The 17,263-nt window shown below is 40.9% G+C and overlaps 1 protein-coding gene across 10 annotated transcripts in view; it reads left to right on the forward strand.

Moving 5' to 3' along the window:
- mapk10 (mitogen-activated protein kinase 10) overlaps positions 1 to 17,263 on the forward strand; it is an 84,601-nt gene that overhangs the window by 43,982 nt on the left and 23,356 nt on the right. For 7 of the 10 annotated variants that reach the window (XM_036529377.1, XM_036529379.1, XM_036529383.1 and 4 more), the window contains 5 exons: positions 8,216 to 8,345; positions 12,155 to 12,213; positions 15,153 to 15,291; positions 15,922 to 16,087; positions 16,999 to 17,070. In XM_036529377.1, the coding sequence (XP_036385270.1) occupies positions 8,216 to 8,345; positions 12,155 to 12,213; positions 15,153 to 15,291; positions 15,922 to 16,087; positions 16,999 to 17,070 (566 nt within the window). Of the gene's footprint in view, positions 1 to 8,215; positions 8,346 to 12,154; positions 12,214 to 15,152; positions 15,292 to 15,921; positions 16,088 to 16,527; positions 16,971 to 16,998; positions 17,071 to 17,263 lie in introns of those variants that run through there. The other 3 variants (XM_036529378.1, XM_036529380.1, XM_036529386.1) reach the window with 2 other exon arrangements.

Consider the following 17,263-nt stretch of genomic DNA (forward strand, 5'->3'; position numbering starts at 1 on the left):
AATCCTCCCAGTTGAATACAGTTTGTACTCAAAAACTTTGCTTGAAGCACTGAGTACGAGATACTTGCATACTTTTTACCCCTACTTTTTACTTGCAAATTTACAGTAAGGTGCAGAAAGAGATGTGTGCTATTTTTTAAACTGATGACACAGGAGCATAACCCTAATAATTCATTAAACCATTGATGAGCTAGGTAAACAATGAGGGTTAGGATTGCAAGGAAATGGCTGATGAAGGAAGAGTTTGGGTGGCTAGACGGAGAGAAAAATGTTGTGAATTTAGGTGGAACGCTGGGGTGAACATTCCTAGTTTTTCAGTATGTTCCATAGGATCTTAGAAGGCCACAGTGAAACTGGATCTTGGTTTAATATCTTCTCTGAAAGAAAATCTAAATAATACTAGCATATTAGTTTTTCCTACAGTGCAAAATATTTTGACTTCCCATATGATCAGCAGGTTTAATTTATCTAAACGTTTATTATTTAAGAGTTTCAAGCTTTGAAATGAGGTTGGGATTTTTGTGCATAATTTTTTTTACCAGCTGTTATCCCATGAGGGTCTGTTTTTTGGGGCTCTGAGTTTTGACAGAAACTTTAGTTATAATTTTTTCTCCATATTTGTAGTGGTAACATTTCTTATGTGATTACTGTAACCAAGCATAAAATGTACATGACCATGAAAAAACATGAAGAAAGGCACTTTCATGATACATTGAAAATGTGAACAGATAAAACTTGTATTTCAGGGTTGTTCACTGAGTATGTTAGAGATGTCATATTACAGCAGTTATATTGGCTGGTTCTCTGTAGTTTAGCAGATAAAAGCAAAGAATAGTCTCTCTCTGCTAGTCTCTAAAAGAAAGGAGGGCATATAACATAGCACATTTTAAAGGGGAGGGTTTGACAGCCTTCATTTGGAAAGAGACGATTGTGACAACCCAACAGGACCGAGCGGAGCTACTTCATGGGCATTGTGGTTACATTCTTCGAGCTTATTCGTCTCTAAAGAATCAACAACGGTTCACCTTCAGAGAGCTTAGTCACACACCCTGGAACAATAGGCTAGCCTTCACTGTAAAGGATGTGCTCGTCCCCACGAAATGCCAAACAGATCTGCAGAACATCTTTCTGACACGCTGTCAATGCCGCTGTCTCGTCAGCCCCCGGTCCTCGGCAAATAATCGGAGACCGTGGGCTTCTTCGAAAATTATTCACACTTCCAGAAGTGAAATATGACAGGGGTTAGCTTCCCCCCCCCCTTCCCCGCACCCCTGTCCAGACATGATTGGTTACATTTGCAAACAGGCCGGATGGGAGGGGCCAGTTAATGCGTGGGGAGAGTGCGTGTTTGCAAGGGGCAGTAATACTGGCTGTCAGATGGACAGCGCTGATCTAATTTGCTTCTTATTCTCAGTTGCAGGGTCAGGAGGGTTCCACACAGCAAACTCTGTTGTAGCGGGGAGAAATCTAAAGCGCTTGAGGGAAAAAAAAAAAGTGTAATGTCATTTACTGCTGAATGCAACTTGTCTTTTTTTAAAGGCATCACAACATTGGCGGTTGGCCAAAAATACACCGGCCCTCATTGCCTTGCAGTGTAAGATAACTGTGTTTTATATTGCCTGTGAGTACCAATTTCTGGCAGCGATACCTTTCCCTGCATTATTCTACTATTGTACTAAAAATATCCAGTATTTTAGAAATACACTGCATAATAACAGTGCATTGGTCAAACTGGAGGGGTAAAGCATGACAGATAATAACACCACCGCAGCGGCTGCTTTTTAATTGAAGAAACTATGCGGAATTACATAGCTAATGGTCTTCTGTCTCTGTGTCTCTTGTGCGATCGCAACATTGTTTCTATAACTCATTTTCAGGGCGCGTTCGGCTGACTCGGGGCAGGGAGAACACAGCCCATGCAGAGCGCCTGGGGCTGACTCAAAGCGATATCCTGAGAAATCAACATCATTATGCAATCCGTTATGTAACGCAGTGATATTTGCCTGAAAAAAAAAGAACAACAACAGGATGTTGATAGAGACCTGGGATAAACAGCACAAATGCAGTAAGAGGATCAGAGAGGACATGGACGCGGCACTGTCTCTGCATAGCGCTTAAGTCTGCTCAGGCTGTAACCAACACTTAAGCTATTTTGTGTGAAAATAAATTAAAGGCATAAAACTGTGAAAAAGGTGCACTGCAGCAGTCTTCATTGCCTCAGTACTGAAACATAAATTGGATGGAACTCATTGTTCAGTTAATTCTAAGCGGCTGTATTTAAATTCATCCCGCGTGTGTTGCCATTGTTGCATTTTTGAGGGCTTTTTGTTATGTCCGGCACACCTCATCAGGTCTTTGGCTCTGCCAGTCATATGGCACGGCAACCACTGCCCCCTGGATTCAACACACCGCTGGGTATCCATACTTGGTCCTGTCAGTGTTGTATTTGTGGGTGGAGCTCCTTCCATTTACCCATTAACAGAGTTGTATACATAGCAAAAGGTTGCTGTTGAAAAAGTACTCCAATGCAGTAATGTGACAGTTTGGGAAATCGTAATCTGTGGCATCCATCTTAACTACATGTGCCTTGTGCGTGGCTGAGTTGTCTCAAATGGCATCATTATCCACACAGCTCTTATCGCTGTGGTTACTGTAAAAATGGCTCTATTGGCTGTAAGATTTACCTGAATATTCCTCCTTGCTCACACCTGTAAAATGCTACTCATATCACCCAGTTGTTTCCACCTTAGAGCGCAACTAAGCGGAGCATGGGCTAGAATGACTGTCCCCCACCCCCTCACATCCGAGTTCACAGTGAGGGTGCCTGTCAAAACACACTTAAGGTCCATTATTACATTTGTGGCTCAATATCAAATTTAAGAAAATAGGATATAAAGTGCTGTGGGATTGTAAATGTTTTTTTTTCTCCGTAGACTCTGAGTCATCACTGCTGTTGGTGTGCGCTGTAATGACCCGATAGAAGAAATTTAACAGGGATACTTTTTATTCCTCAAACTTTATCCCACATTTTAGGCTTAGACTTGGATTTTCAAAGTATTTTTAAGAGTCTAATTGGTTATCATTGTATTTCATCATACCCAACACATCGAATGATCACCTGTATTTATGCACAGTTGCTATTGGCTATTATTATAGTGTTATCACTTCGCAATGTAATACCTTTTGTGTAGTGATCACTGTAGTTACAAGTTTAGTTACAAGTTACAAGTATTCAGTACTTCAGTCAGCGTATTTAAATTAGAACCCAATTATCAATGTATATCAATGATTCATTCATCATTAATGATCTTGACACAAATTATTGAACAGCTTTTTGGTTACCTATTTTGCTAGTTACCTCTATGTATATAGGACACTTTTAGCTGAATGTTTGAAGAACCATTTATGTAATTTCAGATGTACAGTACTACTTTTATGTAAAACAATGCCTGAGAAAGAGTTGGCATTTTGATAATGGAGGGTTACCATTTCAAAATACCAGACATTTGGTGGTACATCAGTGCTTGAAAGGGGCCAAACCTGCAGAAAACTGAAATATGCTGATGGGGGAACAGTGCAGGCAACAGTTGATAAGCCCGCTTCAGCGAAATTGTTCACGCCAGGCCATTAGATCATTTGCACCACTGAAACATATGGCACCCTGGCATGTGCATTTTTAGAACTTAACCATTTCTGCTTAAGCTGTGCCCATCTGGTAGTTAAGGCTATTTTTCATCCACAGTGCTCTACACTTTTCACTGTGGCCTGTTTCTGTGGTCCTTATGTACATTTTGTTAATCAGCAGTAGCAAGCCAGATTGAGGAGTGGAGGGAATGCAGTCACTGTGACATTGTTGGCACATTTCAACACCATTGTAATCGGTATACATTTACCATTGGACTGCTTTTGAGTGTTATTCATTCATTTAATTCAGTGGTCATTATCTCTCACACTAGTATTAATGTTTAGTTTTTCTGTCAGGTTTCTAGTGAGAATGATGTCAGAGAATATATTTGCAGAGCCTTCCTTGTTTTAAAATAAACATTTCAGAATATTTTAAGATGTTCACTAAAGGTTTATGATTGATGAAGGGCAGCACAAGTTTGATACCTCTGAAAAAAATCTGATTATTTTCCTCAGAGGTGAAGGCAACACGACCTTGTTGTGCTATTAAATGCCAGATTTTTGGATTAATACATCTTCTCTGGATCCCTTTTTTATTATTTTTTTTCCTGGTGAACTGGTGTTCATTGTTCTTCCAGAGCAAGCGAGCATAAATTCAAATCCTTGTACCTCTTTGCTCACTGCTCAGAAAGTGATTATGCTTTTGTTTTGCCAGCGCAATCAGAGAAACAATGCTGCACACGGTGCTGCAGTGCTTCAGTGCATGATGCGCTACACGCCCCCCCCCCCCCCCCCCCCCCCACCCCTAGCAGATTTCCCATTGGCATTCTTCGCTGCGTTGACCTCATCAGCGATTGCAGCGGAACGATCTCTATCTCCGCCGTCCCTCACAGAGTTCTGATGGTTTTCCGCGGCGAGCTCCAGGGATCGCACTGACACAGGAACGTGTCAAAGACAATTTTTGATTCCAGTAAAAATGAAGCCTCTCTTCAAATGCCAATTCTTCTCCCCCAGCCTTAGATTATTATTTGTTTTTATTTTTTCAAGAGTGGCAGCTGTTCCATTATCAATTACTATTTTAATAAGTGGGAAAATGATGCAAAGAAGGAATTGTGGGAAGCGGTTATGCACCTAGTTTGAGTCACCATGGTTCAGTCGTGCTGTCAGTTGGTCATGCCACTCTCTCCCCCAGATGTCACAGCGGGACCTGTTTGTGTTACACGCCTGAAATGGCAGTGCCTGTGGCCACTCCGAGAGTAACTCTTTCAGAATTTGAACAGCAGCTGTGACCTTTAACCTATGAATGGGGTGGCATTGTATCAAAGTGATAAGGAGCAGGACTTGTAACCAAAAGTTGCTGGTTCAGTTCCCCACGGGGGCACTGCTGTTGTACCCTTGGGCAAGGTACTTAACCCAAAATTGCCTCAGTAACTATCCAGCTGTATAAATGGGTAACATGTAAAAAATTGTAACCTGGATAAGAAAGTCTGCTAAATGCCAATAATTTAATGTAATGACTTTAATCAGAGACTGTTTTGTTCATTTTCCTTCAGTCTGACTTAGGGCTCTTCTTTTGCATCAAACTTTTACCTCTCCAGGCTCCAAACCCATACCTGATGCTTTCTTTCAACTCCACCACTGTTATCCTGGCTGCTGCCCCATTTTACAATGTGTACCCAACAGAACGCCACACACAGGAAAGAATGAAACTTTAATAACCCTGTCTTGAATAAACATGTCCGTTGGGGTCGTAAACTCGCAGGACATGACTCTTTACAAAGTGTGTGTCTGCAACAGTGGGACATCACAGGTGATGATGCCGTGTTCGGATCCTCCGATGAGGCAGGCTTTTATAAAGCACTGGGAGTCCAGGTGCAAGATCTCACAACGGACCTATTATGGTGTCTTCTCTCCGTTATTCTCCCTCTAGACTCTCGGATGGCCTCTATTTTGTAGAGGTCCTCATTTTTCACCTCCTGTAGTCCTGTGAGTGCAATGTACACAACAAAGCGAGGGCAATACAAGGAGTTCTTTTTCATTGCATCACATATCTGTTTTGTGTCACCTTTTTGGAAAAGGCTCAACCCACGCCAGAATATAAATGTCTGTAATAAGTATGCATCACTGCACACAGCGCTGCTTGGAAAGCAGCTAGCAGTGCTGGTTAGCAGAAAAGTTGTGACTTCTCCTCATACTGGGGAAAACAAACCGGGAGTGATTTGATGGCTACAACAGCATAATGTAGATCAGGGAGAGCTGTTGTGTCTTTTGCTTTGCTGTTTGAATTGCCATGCCATAGTTGGACACAGACTAAGGTTGCCCACATCGGCATCATGCAGATATTTGTGCGTGTGATGTTACTTCTTAGTCATGCAGTACACTGGTGTCTATTACTATCAGGCTGGTAGCTTGTCCTGTTATTAAGTGAGCCATTTGCAATAACCTTAACAGGCAGCGAAACCCCCAGCTTAGAGCAGCATGTCACTGAACCCTTTAGAAGTGGGATAGCTTTTTCTACTGTGCGAGACTGGGACAGTGCTGTACAGTGTACAGGTGAAACTCATTTGTAGCCTATATTTTCTTTTACAGTGGGAATCTGTAAAAGATGAGACACCCTCACCTTATGCAACAGTCACTTAGTAAGTCAACAAGTTGTACTTGGACGGGATATAGATCAGCTCATTCCCATGGATATAGATATAGATCTAGCAATCAGTCAACAAAATTGACTATACATTTAAAAACGATTCAATGTATTAATTTAGTGTAAATTAAATTAGAAAATTCTTGACACGTGCTGTTTTCGACATGTCTGTTGCAAAATGCTCACTGCATGTTTCCCCACACCCTGCCCTGATGAGATCGGTGGAAAGTAAGTGCTAGTCCAAGATTAATTAGATCACTGCCTTCACATTGGATATAGTTAGGATTAGCGGTGGGACTTAGATCAGTGCTTACGGGCACTCTCCTTTGAAAGCGTTTGTGCACAGCCTGGAGCCCAAAACACTGTCTGAGTGACCTTGACTTTGAGAGAAAGAACGAGTTTTTGCTCTTTTCTGTTATTATTGTTATGAGACATGACTTCACTGCACTTAGAGGCCTTTCACAGATAGACTACTATCAGCAGTCAAATGTGCTAATATGGCACCAGTGTGAATCGGAGGCTTTCAAATTGTTGCTATCCTGGAGAGATGGATTGGCAAATGAACACATTCTGGTCATTATATCCATCAGAAAGGGATGTAGCCAATATTGATGTATTTCTGCTAAAATATGAAGCAGCAGAAAAAATAGGCACTTGATTGAATCCAGGCACTCAGCTAAATTTCACATGCTTGTTGCCCAACTGGTCCTTTTGTACTGCTGAAAATATTCATAGACGTATATATGTTTCTTTTTTCTCTGTTCAGTTAATATACAGGTATTGTTGATATTGTTGATTGTTCCTCTAGTACTAAAAACAGGTCTCCATGTCCAGATAGAGCCTTTGGAGTTTTGCGATTCCGAGACATTACACAATCCCCGACAAATCCCATATTTTCCAGAGAGGAGCAGACAGCCGGACAGATTGTTAATGAGCGCAGAAATGTTATCTGAAGCCGAGGAGTAAGGAACGCTCGGTCTCTTCACCCTCGACAGATGTTTTCAGAGAAGCTTGAATTTAATCTGAGCACAGCTTCATACACAACTGGAGGATGAGTCAAATTCCCAAGCCTCTCCGCTCCGGTCGAGTAGCGGTGGTGGAATGACTGAAGAAATGCTGTCATTACTCAAGAATAAGCACACTACATTTTCAAATGAATTGTGCTTTTGGTTTTGAAGAAAACTGTGAAAATCAATACTGAGCAGGAACAGACAAGGACAAATTCTTCAGCTGCATTCTGTGCAGGCTTTTGGAAGAGCTTGTTTTCATGTATTGAATTGCAGCAGAAAACACAATAGTGGAATAACCATCTCAGTCTTACTTTATTTGGAGAAAGGCAGCCATTTATTTTCATAACTTGTTACTGTCGTTTGGATCAATGTTTGTGAGGAATATTGTGTATGAGCCTCAGTTCTAGACTAACAAATTAAAAAATAAATAATACATGTAAAATATTGCACGTTTGCTTGCTTTTGACAAAATGTATTGATTTTACTTGGGATTTCACTCATGATGAGAAGCTCAACCCCTCAGCACCCCCCCACGCCCTTCAAACACCACCGACCACCACTACCACCTCCATTTGTTGCAATATGTTACAGTTGACATCCAATCAGTTAACTTGGTTTGGATCAATGAGCCCACTGAAAAATGTGTGCCCACTCCAGTTGCTACCCAGTACTAATGAAATACCAAGTAGGAGATATTCCAAATGCTGGATGTTTGCGTGGGTTTTGACTTTCATTGATTTCACTCGGAGGCATTTCAGTAACCATTACCTGAATTACCTCAGGCTGGCCACCCCTGCCCTCAAAATCGTTTCCTTTGCTATTCAATCACTACATGCCCTTCGAAGCTTGCCTCATACCTCATTGCCTTTGACGGTTTACGTTCCTCGCCCCTGTCACGGTTGTCATTACTCCTTGTTCATGTGTGTTCTCTCCGCAGTGCTGGGTACGATGCCGTCCTTGACAGAAACGTGGCCATTAAGAAGCTGAGCAGACCCTTTCAGAACCAGACCCACGCCAAACGGGCTTACCGGGAGTTGGTGCTTATGAAATGTGTCAATCACAAAAATGTAAGTACCTGTCAGAAGAAGGGCTACTAAGAGGCATCCAAGGGTTCTGTAATCAAATGAAGCTCTACTTCAGTTGGAGTTGCCAAGAATTGATAAACTTGCCTTATTGATTTGGTGTGTGTCCAACACAAATGCGAATTAAAAGGTAAAAAGCTAGGCCAGCATCAGATAAATTCTTAGAGAAGAGGCCTTTAAGACCTCCAGAGAGGCAACTTGGGGTTCATTTCTTGCGTTATTGAATACAATTTTGACAACATTGGTGTACAGTGCAATGTCACAAATGTCTTGGTAGGATGTTTGTAGGGATCAGTGACTCATTACCATGCAAGACCCCGACAGCATACAGAGCAGTGCATTTTACCTGGTGTTCTTCAGCCAACACTCAATTTATGTGAGTGATCTCTTTTGGTCCTCAGAATGGGTGTATCAGCAAAACAAACACCATATGAACAGATCTGATCTGCATCCGTAATGAGTGCTCAGCACATGTGTGAGCGCCATTTGGAGAGTTCTCTTCTAAGCTGCATATGTTTCCCAAGGCTGATGTAGGAAACTCAATGGTAAAATATCGATCGGTTAGAAAAAGCTATTTAAATGTAATTTAGAGGAGTATTCCGTGCGAGGGCGAACACTTGTCCTCATAACTTAGCTCTCATTTGTCACACGTCTGCTCAAACTGCTGATATGTTCATCATATTTTATACAGCGTGAAGCTGGATATTTGAAACTCTGCCATTTTCTGAATACACTGTAAATATTCACAGTTAAATAGAGTGAATATGATGAAAGAGATTACTATGATGATACTGTGACATCCAGGTGGAAGTTACCTATTCATAAAAAGTCTGAAAAGGACATGGGAAGATCATCCTATCTCGTTACAGACCCATGATTGAGTTCATTCTGCATGCAAATAGGGTCATATTGCTTCTTTTTTCAGTAGCCTCTTTTTATTTTCCATGTTGATGCATTCGAGGATGAGCTTGAGTATATTCATTTCAGACTAACATATTTGGTCGCTTTTTTAATATTGCATGATATGAATGTTGAAGGTGTGAAATCTGGTCTCTATCGGATGTTGAGGAATGCCTTACAGGTACACAATCAAGTGTTTGTACCTCTCTTCAAAGCTTAATTTAGGAGTCCGTGAAATAATCAGTGCTTTCGTGTTTGCGAAAATAGACAGTAAAATTGATTTAAAAATCGGAGGTAATTACCGCGCCGTGGTAGCAGACAGGCACATCCCTGCAGCCCTGTTTTCCAGGCCCCAGGATATGTAAAGGATGGAAACCAAAGCGCTATGACAGCAAAATGAGGCAACAGCACTGGGTTTTCCATGGATCTTAATTTTCACTCTGCTGCAGCTCCCCTGTCCCTCGGCTGCAGTCCCCCTCTCTCTCTCACTCACTCACTCACTCACTCCCTCCCTCCCTCTCTCTCTCACTCACTCACTCCCTCCCTCCTTCTCTCTCTCTCTCACTCACTCTCTCCCTCCCTCTCTCTCTCACTCCCTCCCTCTCTCTCTCTCACACACACACACACTCACTCACTCCCTCCCTCCCTCTCACTCACTCACTCCCTCCCTCCTTCTCTCTCTCTCTCACTGACTCTCTCCCTCCCTCTCTCTCTCACTCCCTCCCTCTCTCTCTCTCTCACACACACACACTCACTCACTCCCTCCCTCCCTCCCTCTCTCTCTCTCTCTCTCTCTCGCACACACTCAATCCATCCCTCTCTCTCTCTCTCACTCACTCCCTCCCTCCCTCTCTCTCCCTCTCACTCCCTCTCTCTCTCCTTCTATCTCTCTCTCTCCCTCCCTCCCTCCCTCTCTCTCTCTCTCTCTCTCTCTCTCTCTCTCTCTCTCTGCCTCTCTATCAGCAGTGTCCTTGAGCAGGGTCATTCCCAGCCCAGTGCCGTATCCCCGAATTGTGCTGCATCCCCAGCCCCCCCCCCACCCCCCAATTCCAACACTTGCACTTGCAGAAGGGGATCATGTTATTGCGTCTGTGCCTGTAGTTATGTAGTTATCAAGCAGCATGCATGCTGAATGATGGCTTTTTTTCGTTCTTTAGTTTCAACGTCTATGGCCGAATTACTGCGAAAGCCCCTCAGCTTCCGTTTGCTCCATTTGCAGGCTCTGCATGACGCTTTTTAAGTGGGAGATTTGTTTTATTTAAGCGTGAACAGCAGCTGCAGCTTCAGGTTCTGCTGATTTCCACTGGCACTCTGTCTGCAGCTTCTCCTAGGGCTGTAGACAGTCTTTGATATGCTTTCCTTTTTGATTCTGTGATGTGCAAATGATGAACATTTTAGTGGAGTCATTATGAATAGCATAAAATTTACACACATTCTCAAGTGAGACAATACATTTTACAACAAACTGCAGTGGTCCCATAGTGTGGTTACAACATATTTTTTATAAGCCATTCTGACATTAATATTAGATTACAGTGGACTAACAGTTAGGAAACTAGGTTTTTTACCAGACGATTGAAGGTTTGATTGCAAGTTGAGGTGCTGCTGTTGTGTACTTGAGCGAGGTACTATAACTACATGACAAATAACATGTAAAAGCATATGCCGTTTAAGTCTCTCTGGGCAGGGGTACCTGCTGAGCAAATGGTGAAAATAGCACCATCCAACAATGGCTTCTGTGATGCATTGTATTTACACTGGAGTCCAAGTAGTCCAGTCATTTCTTTTTTTACACAGTGTTAACTTTGTACAATACATAATAGCAGCTAACAGCAATGTAGTACAGCTTTGTAGTACAGATTTGTAGCTATTTCTATATGAACACCCATTTTCAGGAAGATATAGCCTCTTACACATTAAAAAATAGTAATTGCTATGTCAAAAATGATTATGAATACCTGAACTGCTGCTTAAAGTAAAAGCAAGTGGATTATACTGTCAACAAGTAGGGATGCGTAGTACAGATAAAGAAATCAGAGGAAGTTGTTTTAGACCTTTCAGGAACTATCCGTTGATAATTTGCCATGAAAATCAGAATAGAGCAGCTCTGAGAGATCATATATAAATGTATGCTATCTGTGAAATGAGTACATAGAAGTTGTTAAACTAACTCATATTTGAAAACTCATGACACTATTAAAAACCGCTTCTTTATAATGTTGCTAATGCTGATCCATATGTGAATAAGTGACTCTGTGGAGTAGTGTGTAAGGTACTGAGCTTGCAATCAGAAGCTTACAGGTTTTGTTGCCAGATCCAATACGCTAAGCCTGAATTGCTTCTGTAAATGTATACTTTTATAAATGGATAATATGCAATATATACATAATCCTGGATAGCATGGATTTATAATGTGCTATAATGTAGCTAAATTAGTCATTGTTGGCAGATCCACAGATAATGACATCAGAGCAGCTTTTTCCTCAATGGCAACCTTTACAAAAGCATCTTGCTTTGGAAATACAGTCACAACGTAATTTTTTATTGCGATTATGGGTCACAAATCACTGACATTACCTGCATAGGTGATTGTTGCTGTCATTTTAAATTTCTTACGATGGAATTACAAGAACTGCTGCTGAATAAAGTAAATCTTCCTTTACACCCTTTTAATGCTCTTTTATAGATACAAACTCATTACATACTTTTTCGTAATCTAACTGCGATAAATATGTCTTGTCCATTTTAATGTGCTGCTTGAGTTTGATTTAACGATGTGTGTGTACGAGGAGCAATAAAATACAGTATTTTGGATGATGCATGTTTTATTGTTACATTTAACTGTATTTCAGCCTGACACCTAACCAAAACTTCTCTCATTTTCTTCATTTCAGATAATCAGCTTATTAAATGTTTTTACGCCACAGAAATCTTTAGAGGAATTCCAGGATGTGTAAGTACCACAGTGCTATGCAGACCCATGCACAGTTTGGAGATAAAATAATGAGGGTATGAGCATGCTCAGATATGCCTCTGAAGTAACTAAGTCTGTTGATACACTATACAACAAAACAAGGTCATATTACATTACCATAAGCCTGCAGCGTATGAAAACAAATGATCCCTTCTTTTTTATTTATGACATTGAAATTAGAGTTTGATGCAACATAATGTCTTGCCACTGTTATTAAAACTTAGTTATAAGCAATCGTGTGTATTGTAAGTAATTGTTATGTTTGTACTGTAATTTCGAATGGTTGCATTCTCCGTCTGAGATATGAATTTGATCCTGCCCTTACTGTTATTTTAAAGTCAACTAACTACACTATGGATATGGGACTGATTCTGGTTTATTTGCTTTAATGTTTTGCTAACAAATCAATACCGTGCCCCAGGCTCCTAAATCGATGTCTGACGCCTGATACTGTTTTTATCAACATCAAATCCAGGGTTCATTCAAAAGTTACATGCTGCACAGCTTACTTGTTCCAAAATATCTCCATGAGGATGATGTCAAATAGTATTATGCCTCATTCGAAAAACACCGGGTAGTTTGTGCAAGTGACAGCACCCTGCTGTGAAACCCTGGGGTAACTGAAAGGCACAAACATGTGGTCCCTTACTACGCCTTTACTACGCCCGTCTAAAGCTGTTAGAGTTGACAACGGGAAGCCACAAATGGGACAATCATTGCAAATTATTTTTAAGGGTGCCAACACTGGTTTTCAGTAATTTAATATAGACCGTGAACCAAACAGTTGTAATTACTTAAGTATACGACAAAAAGCCATAGAGAATTAATCAAGCAACTATATTTAAATACAGGTGTATGACTTCATTAACTTGCATTCCCAATTTCGGCAGTGTAGGAAGACAGTTACAAAGTTACAGGAAGTCAGCTACAGGAAGTGTGCAGCTGATTTGCTTCCCCCAACTCCCATAACAACATGACCGTGACCTGCATTACTCACTGCGCTTACTATTTAAGTGATAGCCATGGCAGCATCATTCAGAACTAATGACAAAATCCACATCAGCTATTTGCACAAAGTAGGTTTATTCCTTCAATATGCCCTTGGAGCAATCCAAGACCATCCAATCTTCAATTTCCATAAATGATAATCGCTTAGATGGTCGGCTGCACGGGAACATTTTTTTTCAAAAAGTACTGGCAAGAATATTGCAATAATTCATCTAGGGAATATACGCTAAGCACTTTTCCATTGTTGTTAATGCTACATCATGACCAAGCCCTGTGTGCAAAATAATGTCTAGTGACATAAGGACATGAGGCCATTTGCATTTTTTCCAAAACCCTATGCTCCTGGCGTAGCAACTAAAGCAGTACAATCAGAACATTGCTGGGGTGATTATCTTTCCACACAAATTAATTATTTATTAAAATTACATCATCAAATTTTTGTAAAGGCTGTTGGTAACAAGCCCATATCACACTAAACCTTGCTGTAGAAGGTACAGTGGTGCTTGTCTAACTTACAACATTCTAAGAAATTGACCAAGGAGAATCAGAGTAAATTAATACGCTTTTTGGCTACATTGCCATTCTATTAAAACACACCATGGATTTCATTCAGCATTTGACCCCGTGTGGGCTTGAGAATTTAATAAATAAGCTCATTTAAAATGTTAAAGTTGTTTGTTTCCATCGGCCATTTGATTTTTAGCCATGTCTTTCCTGTTGTTCCCCTATAATTAGGCACTATGATGACATTGGCTTAATTCATTCCTTGCAGGCATAGATGTAATCAAGTGAAAAATCAATATGTCAGTAATAAAAATGCATCTAATGCAGAAGCAGATTTTGCATCAGGCATTGGCTGGATTGTGCTCAAAGTGCATTATGCATTATATGTTGAATTATTTGGTCTGCAGCAGTCTGCAGGTTTGGAAACCCACGCTGATAAGCATTTGAGCAAAACAATTTTTATTTTGCTTTATTTGAACTAAACAAATTTTGTTTTTTCTTGCAAAGTTTCCAGTGAGTTGCCTTTCAACTCCAGAGATTACAAAGGAATCATGAATTAAATTATCGAGATATTGAGTGATCAAAAAGCTGTTAAGGGACTTTGTGGTGTTTATGGTGAGGTTAATAATTTGAAATAAACCATTTCAGTTATTAAAAATAGAATGTGTTTCATTGCATTGCTCCTACATTCATCGCTAGGTTTAGCTATTTTATACAGAATCCCCTTTAAACAGCATGTCAAAGAGGAAGGTCAGAGATTGATATAAACTGTTTCATCACCACATAAAGTGTGGTTTCACATAGATGCCCAGCGGGTGGTGTGTAATGAAGGGAATTTTTCACCTCACTGTTTGCTATTTATATCCAGGAGCTTAGGAGTGAAGTTAAACTCCCAGTAAAATGCAATAAGTCTCTCAAAAGTAAACCAAGTGAAAGTATTTTTCTGAATATAATAGGTTTTGCAAAGGAAATTATTTAACACATTGTTGGTATGTCCAATTAAACACTTTTCCTCAGCTTGTTAAGGTTACTGTTGTTAGTGCCATTTAACAAACTGAGCTGTGGAGATATTTGATTTTCCATGTCTCCAGGGCCTTGGGGGGGTGGGGGGGGATTGCCTTCTTCCCCCCTCAGGTTTCAATTATGTAGATAGCCACAACATTTGCTTATCCAACCCCTAATTATAAGGAGACTTCAAATGAATGTAAGTTTATAAAAACTATACCCCTCTGGATAGAATGTGTCCTTTCATGCTCTAGGTGGCGTACTCCCTGTGACTGCCTTAAGCGCTCTTTGATAGCATCATTTGTACTGTGGTGGTGTCTTTGGCAGTGCATTTGATGGATGGAATATGTGATTTGGAAGGATTTGTGAATTTGAGTGCTCTCTCTGTCTCTCTCATACAGGTACCTGGTTATGGAGTTGATGGATGCCAACCTGTGCCAGGTGATTCAGATGGAGCTGGACCATGAGCGAATGTCTTACCTACTCTACCAGATGCTGTGTGGTATCAAGCACCTGCACTCTGCTGGCATCATTCACAGGGTAAGGCAGACACTGGCTGGGCTGGGTGGGCTGGGTGCTCAGCCATCAGGCGTAGTATTGACACCAGCACTATAGTGATAAGTGAAACAGTGTTAGCAATTTTGCTAATGACATCCTCATTAATATATAATGGAAATGAACTAAACCTAGTGCCATCCAAGACTAAAAATCTCACCACTTCCTTTCTGTGTCAGATGTTCACGGCATCCCTTCTCCACTTCATTTCCTTTTTTCCCCTGTTTATGATGTCCACACAGGGGGTCAGTAACCTTGGCCCACAGCCAGGTGTAATCCCTTTGTCAGACTCCAAGCCAAATGAAATACTGCCACATCAAACACAACCTTCATGCTTTGATTGTGTGGACATTCTTATCTACTGAACCAAAATTTAATATTATTGTTTCACTCCCTTACACGTACATGTTCTGATAGTACTGCATGCCCCAGAAAAACTGGACTTCAATGACATTATAAAATATATCTTCTTTGGTTATTTAATGTTTAGGAAAGGATAATGAATTCTGTGACAGCAGAATTTACTATTTACGGTCTCCTGTAGTGTGGTTGTAATCAGGTTTACTCCCAGTACAGTGCCAGCTACAAAATGTCCTCCTCTCTTGTCACCCAAAGGACCTGAAACCTAGCAATATAGTGGTCAAGTCTGATTGTACCCTTAAAATCCTGGACTTTGGGCTGGCCAGGACCGCAGGCACAAGCTTCATGATGACGCCCTACGTGGTGACGCGGTACTACAGGGCCCCAGAGGTTATCCTGGGGATGGGCTACAAGGAGAACGGTAAGACTGTGTTCACTCTTTTCACACTGCCTAACTGTACGGTCAGGATTCAGCCCCAAATTGCCCTAAACTTGAGTAGCAAACTTAATCGACTGTTACACTGGCACAGTATACTGTGTTATCTTCCATTAGCTATAAATGTCTGCATCAGTCAAAACTCATGATGTTGTGAATGTAATAGAAATACAAATACATATGCCATTTAAAGTCGTGGAAAAAAATGCAATGCAGTAGGATCGAAACCAGGCCCAATCTGACTCTTCGTCTTATGTCGTGTTGTAAATCACCATAAAAATGGCATAAAACGGACGCATTTAATACCCATCCATTTGAATATTTCTGTTTTATCACCACTTATATAATTCCCCTCTTTGTAATTGAAATGGTTGACACGGAAACTTGTTATGCCCAAATTAATTGACACCTTTATTGTTTTTCAGATTTCCCTTCGGAAATAAAATAGCATTATCTCATGCAGGCAGTTCCTTGCCGCAGTGTGGCCTACAGTAAATGTGTAAATAAAGCTAGCATTCGGCTAATGGTCCCCAGTTAATCCCCCCAGAGATGAGTAGCTCCGTTCTCTTAATGGAGTGGAATGGCAACCTCAGTGACTGCGCTGTGGCCATCTGACTCACAGTAATGTACTACGCACGGGGTCCTTAGGGTCAGAGAGAGGGTATGGATTTTCTGTTACCAGCAATACCCCTCAAGACATGCCACAACTTCTGATTAGAGAAGTAGTACTCACTTGCGCCTTTCACCTTTTTCACTAATACCTAGTCTGTGTCTGAGTAACTGCTGCAATTCCGAATTTCAAATCGCTCTCTCTGTCGCTTCTCTGTCAACAATGTCTTGTTTATGCTAACCTCTAACGTTTCACCCCTGGCAAGTCTTTTCTTCTGTGCCTACAGTGGATATATGGTCAGTTGGATGCATTATGGGAGAAATGGTCCGCCACAAAATCCTGTTCCCAGGAAGGGACTGTATCCTTGATTGACTTATGTCGGTAAATATCAATAAAGGGCACCTAAGTTCATTTATATGGATTCAGTAACAAATATATAAATATAATTACATGCCATGTATATCAGAAAGCCTTACAGAAAATAAGCAAAGCAGATTTCAAGACATTACATTACTGGCATTTAGCAGATGTTTTATCCGGAGTGACTTACA

This window comes from Megalops cyprinoides, chromosome 5 (genome assembly GCF_013368585.1).
Source record: "Megalops cyprinoides isolate fMegCyp1 chromosome 5, fMegCyp1.pri, whole genome shotgun sequence".
Classification (NCBI taxonomy): Eukaryota; Metazoa; Chordata; class Actinopteri; order Elopiformes; family Megalopidae; genus Megalops; species Megalops cyprinoides.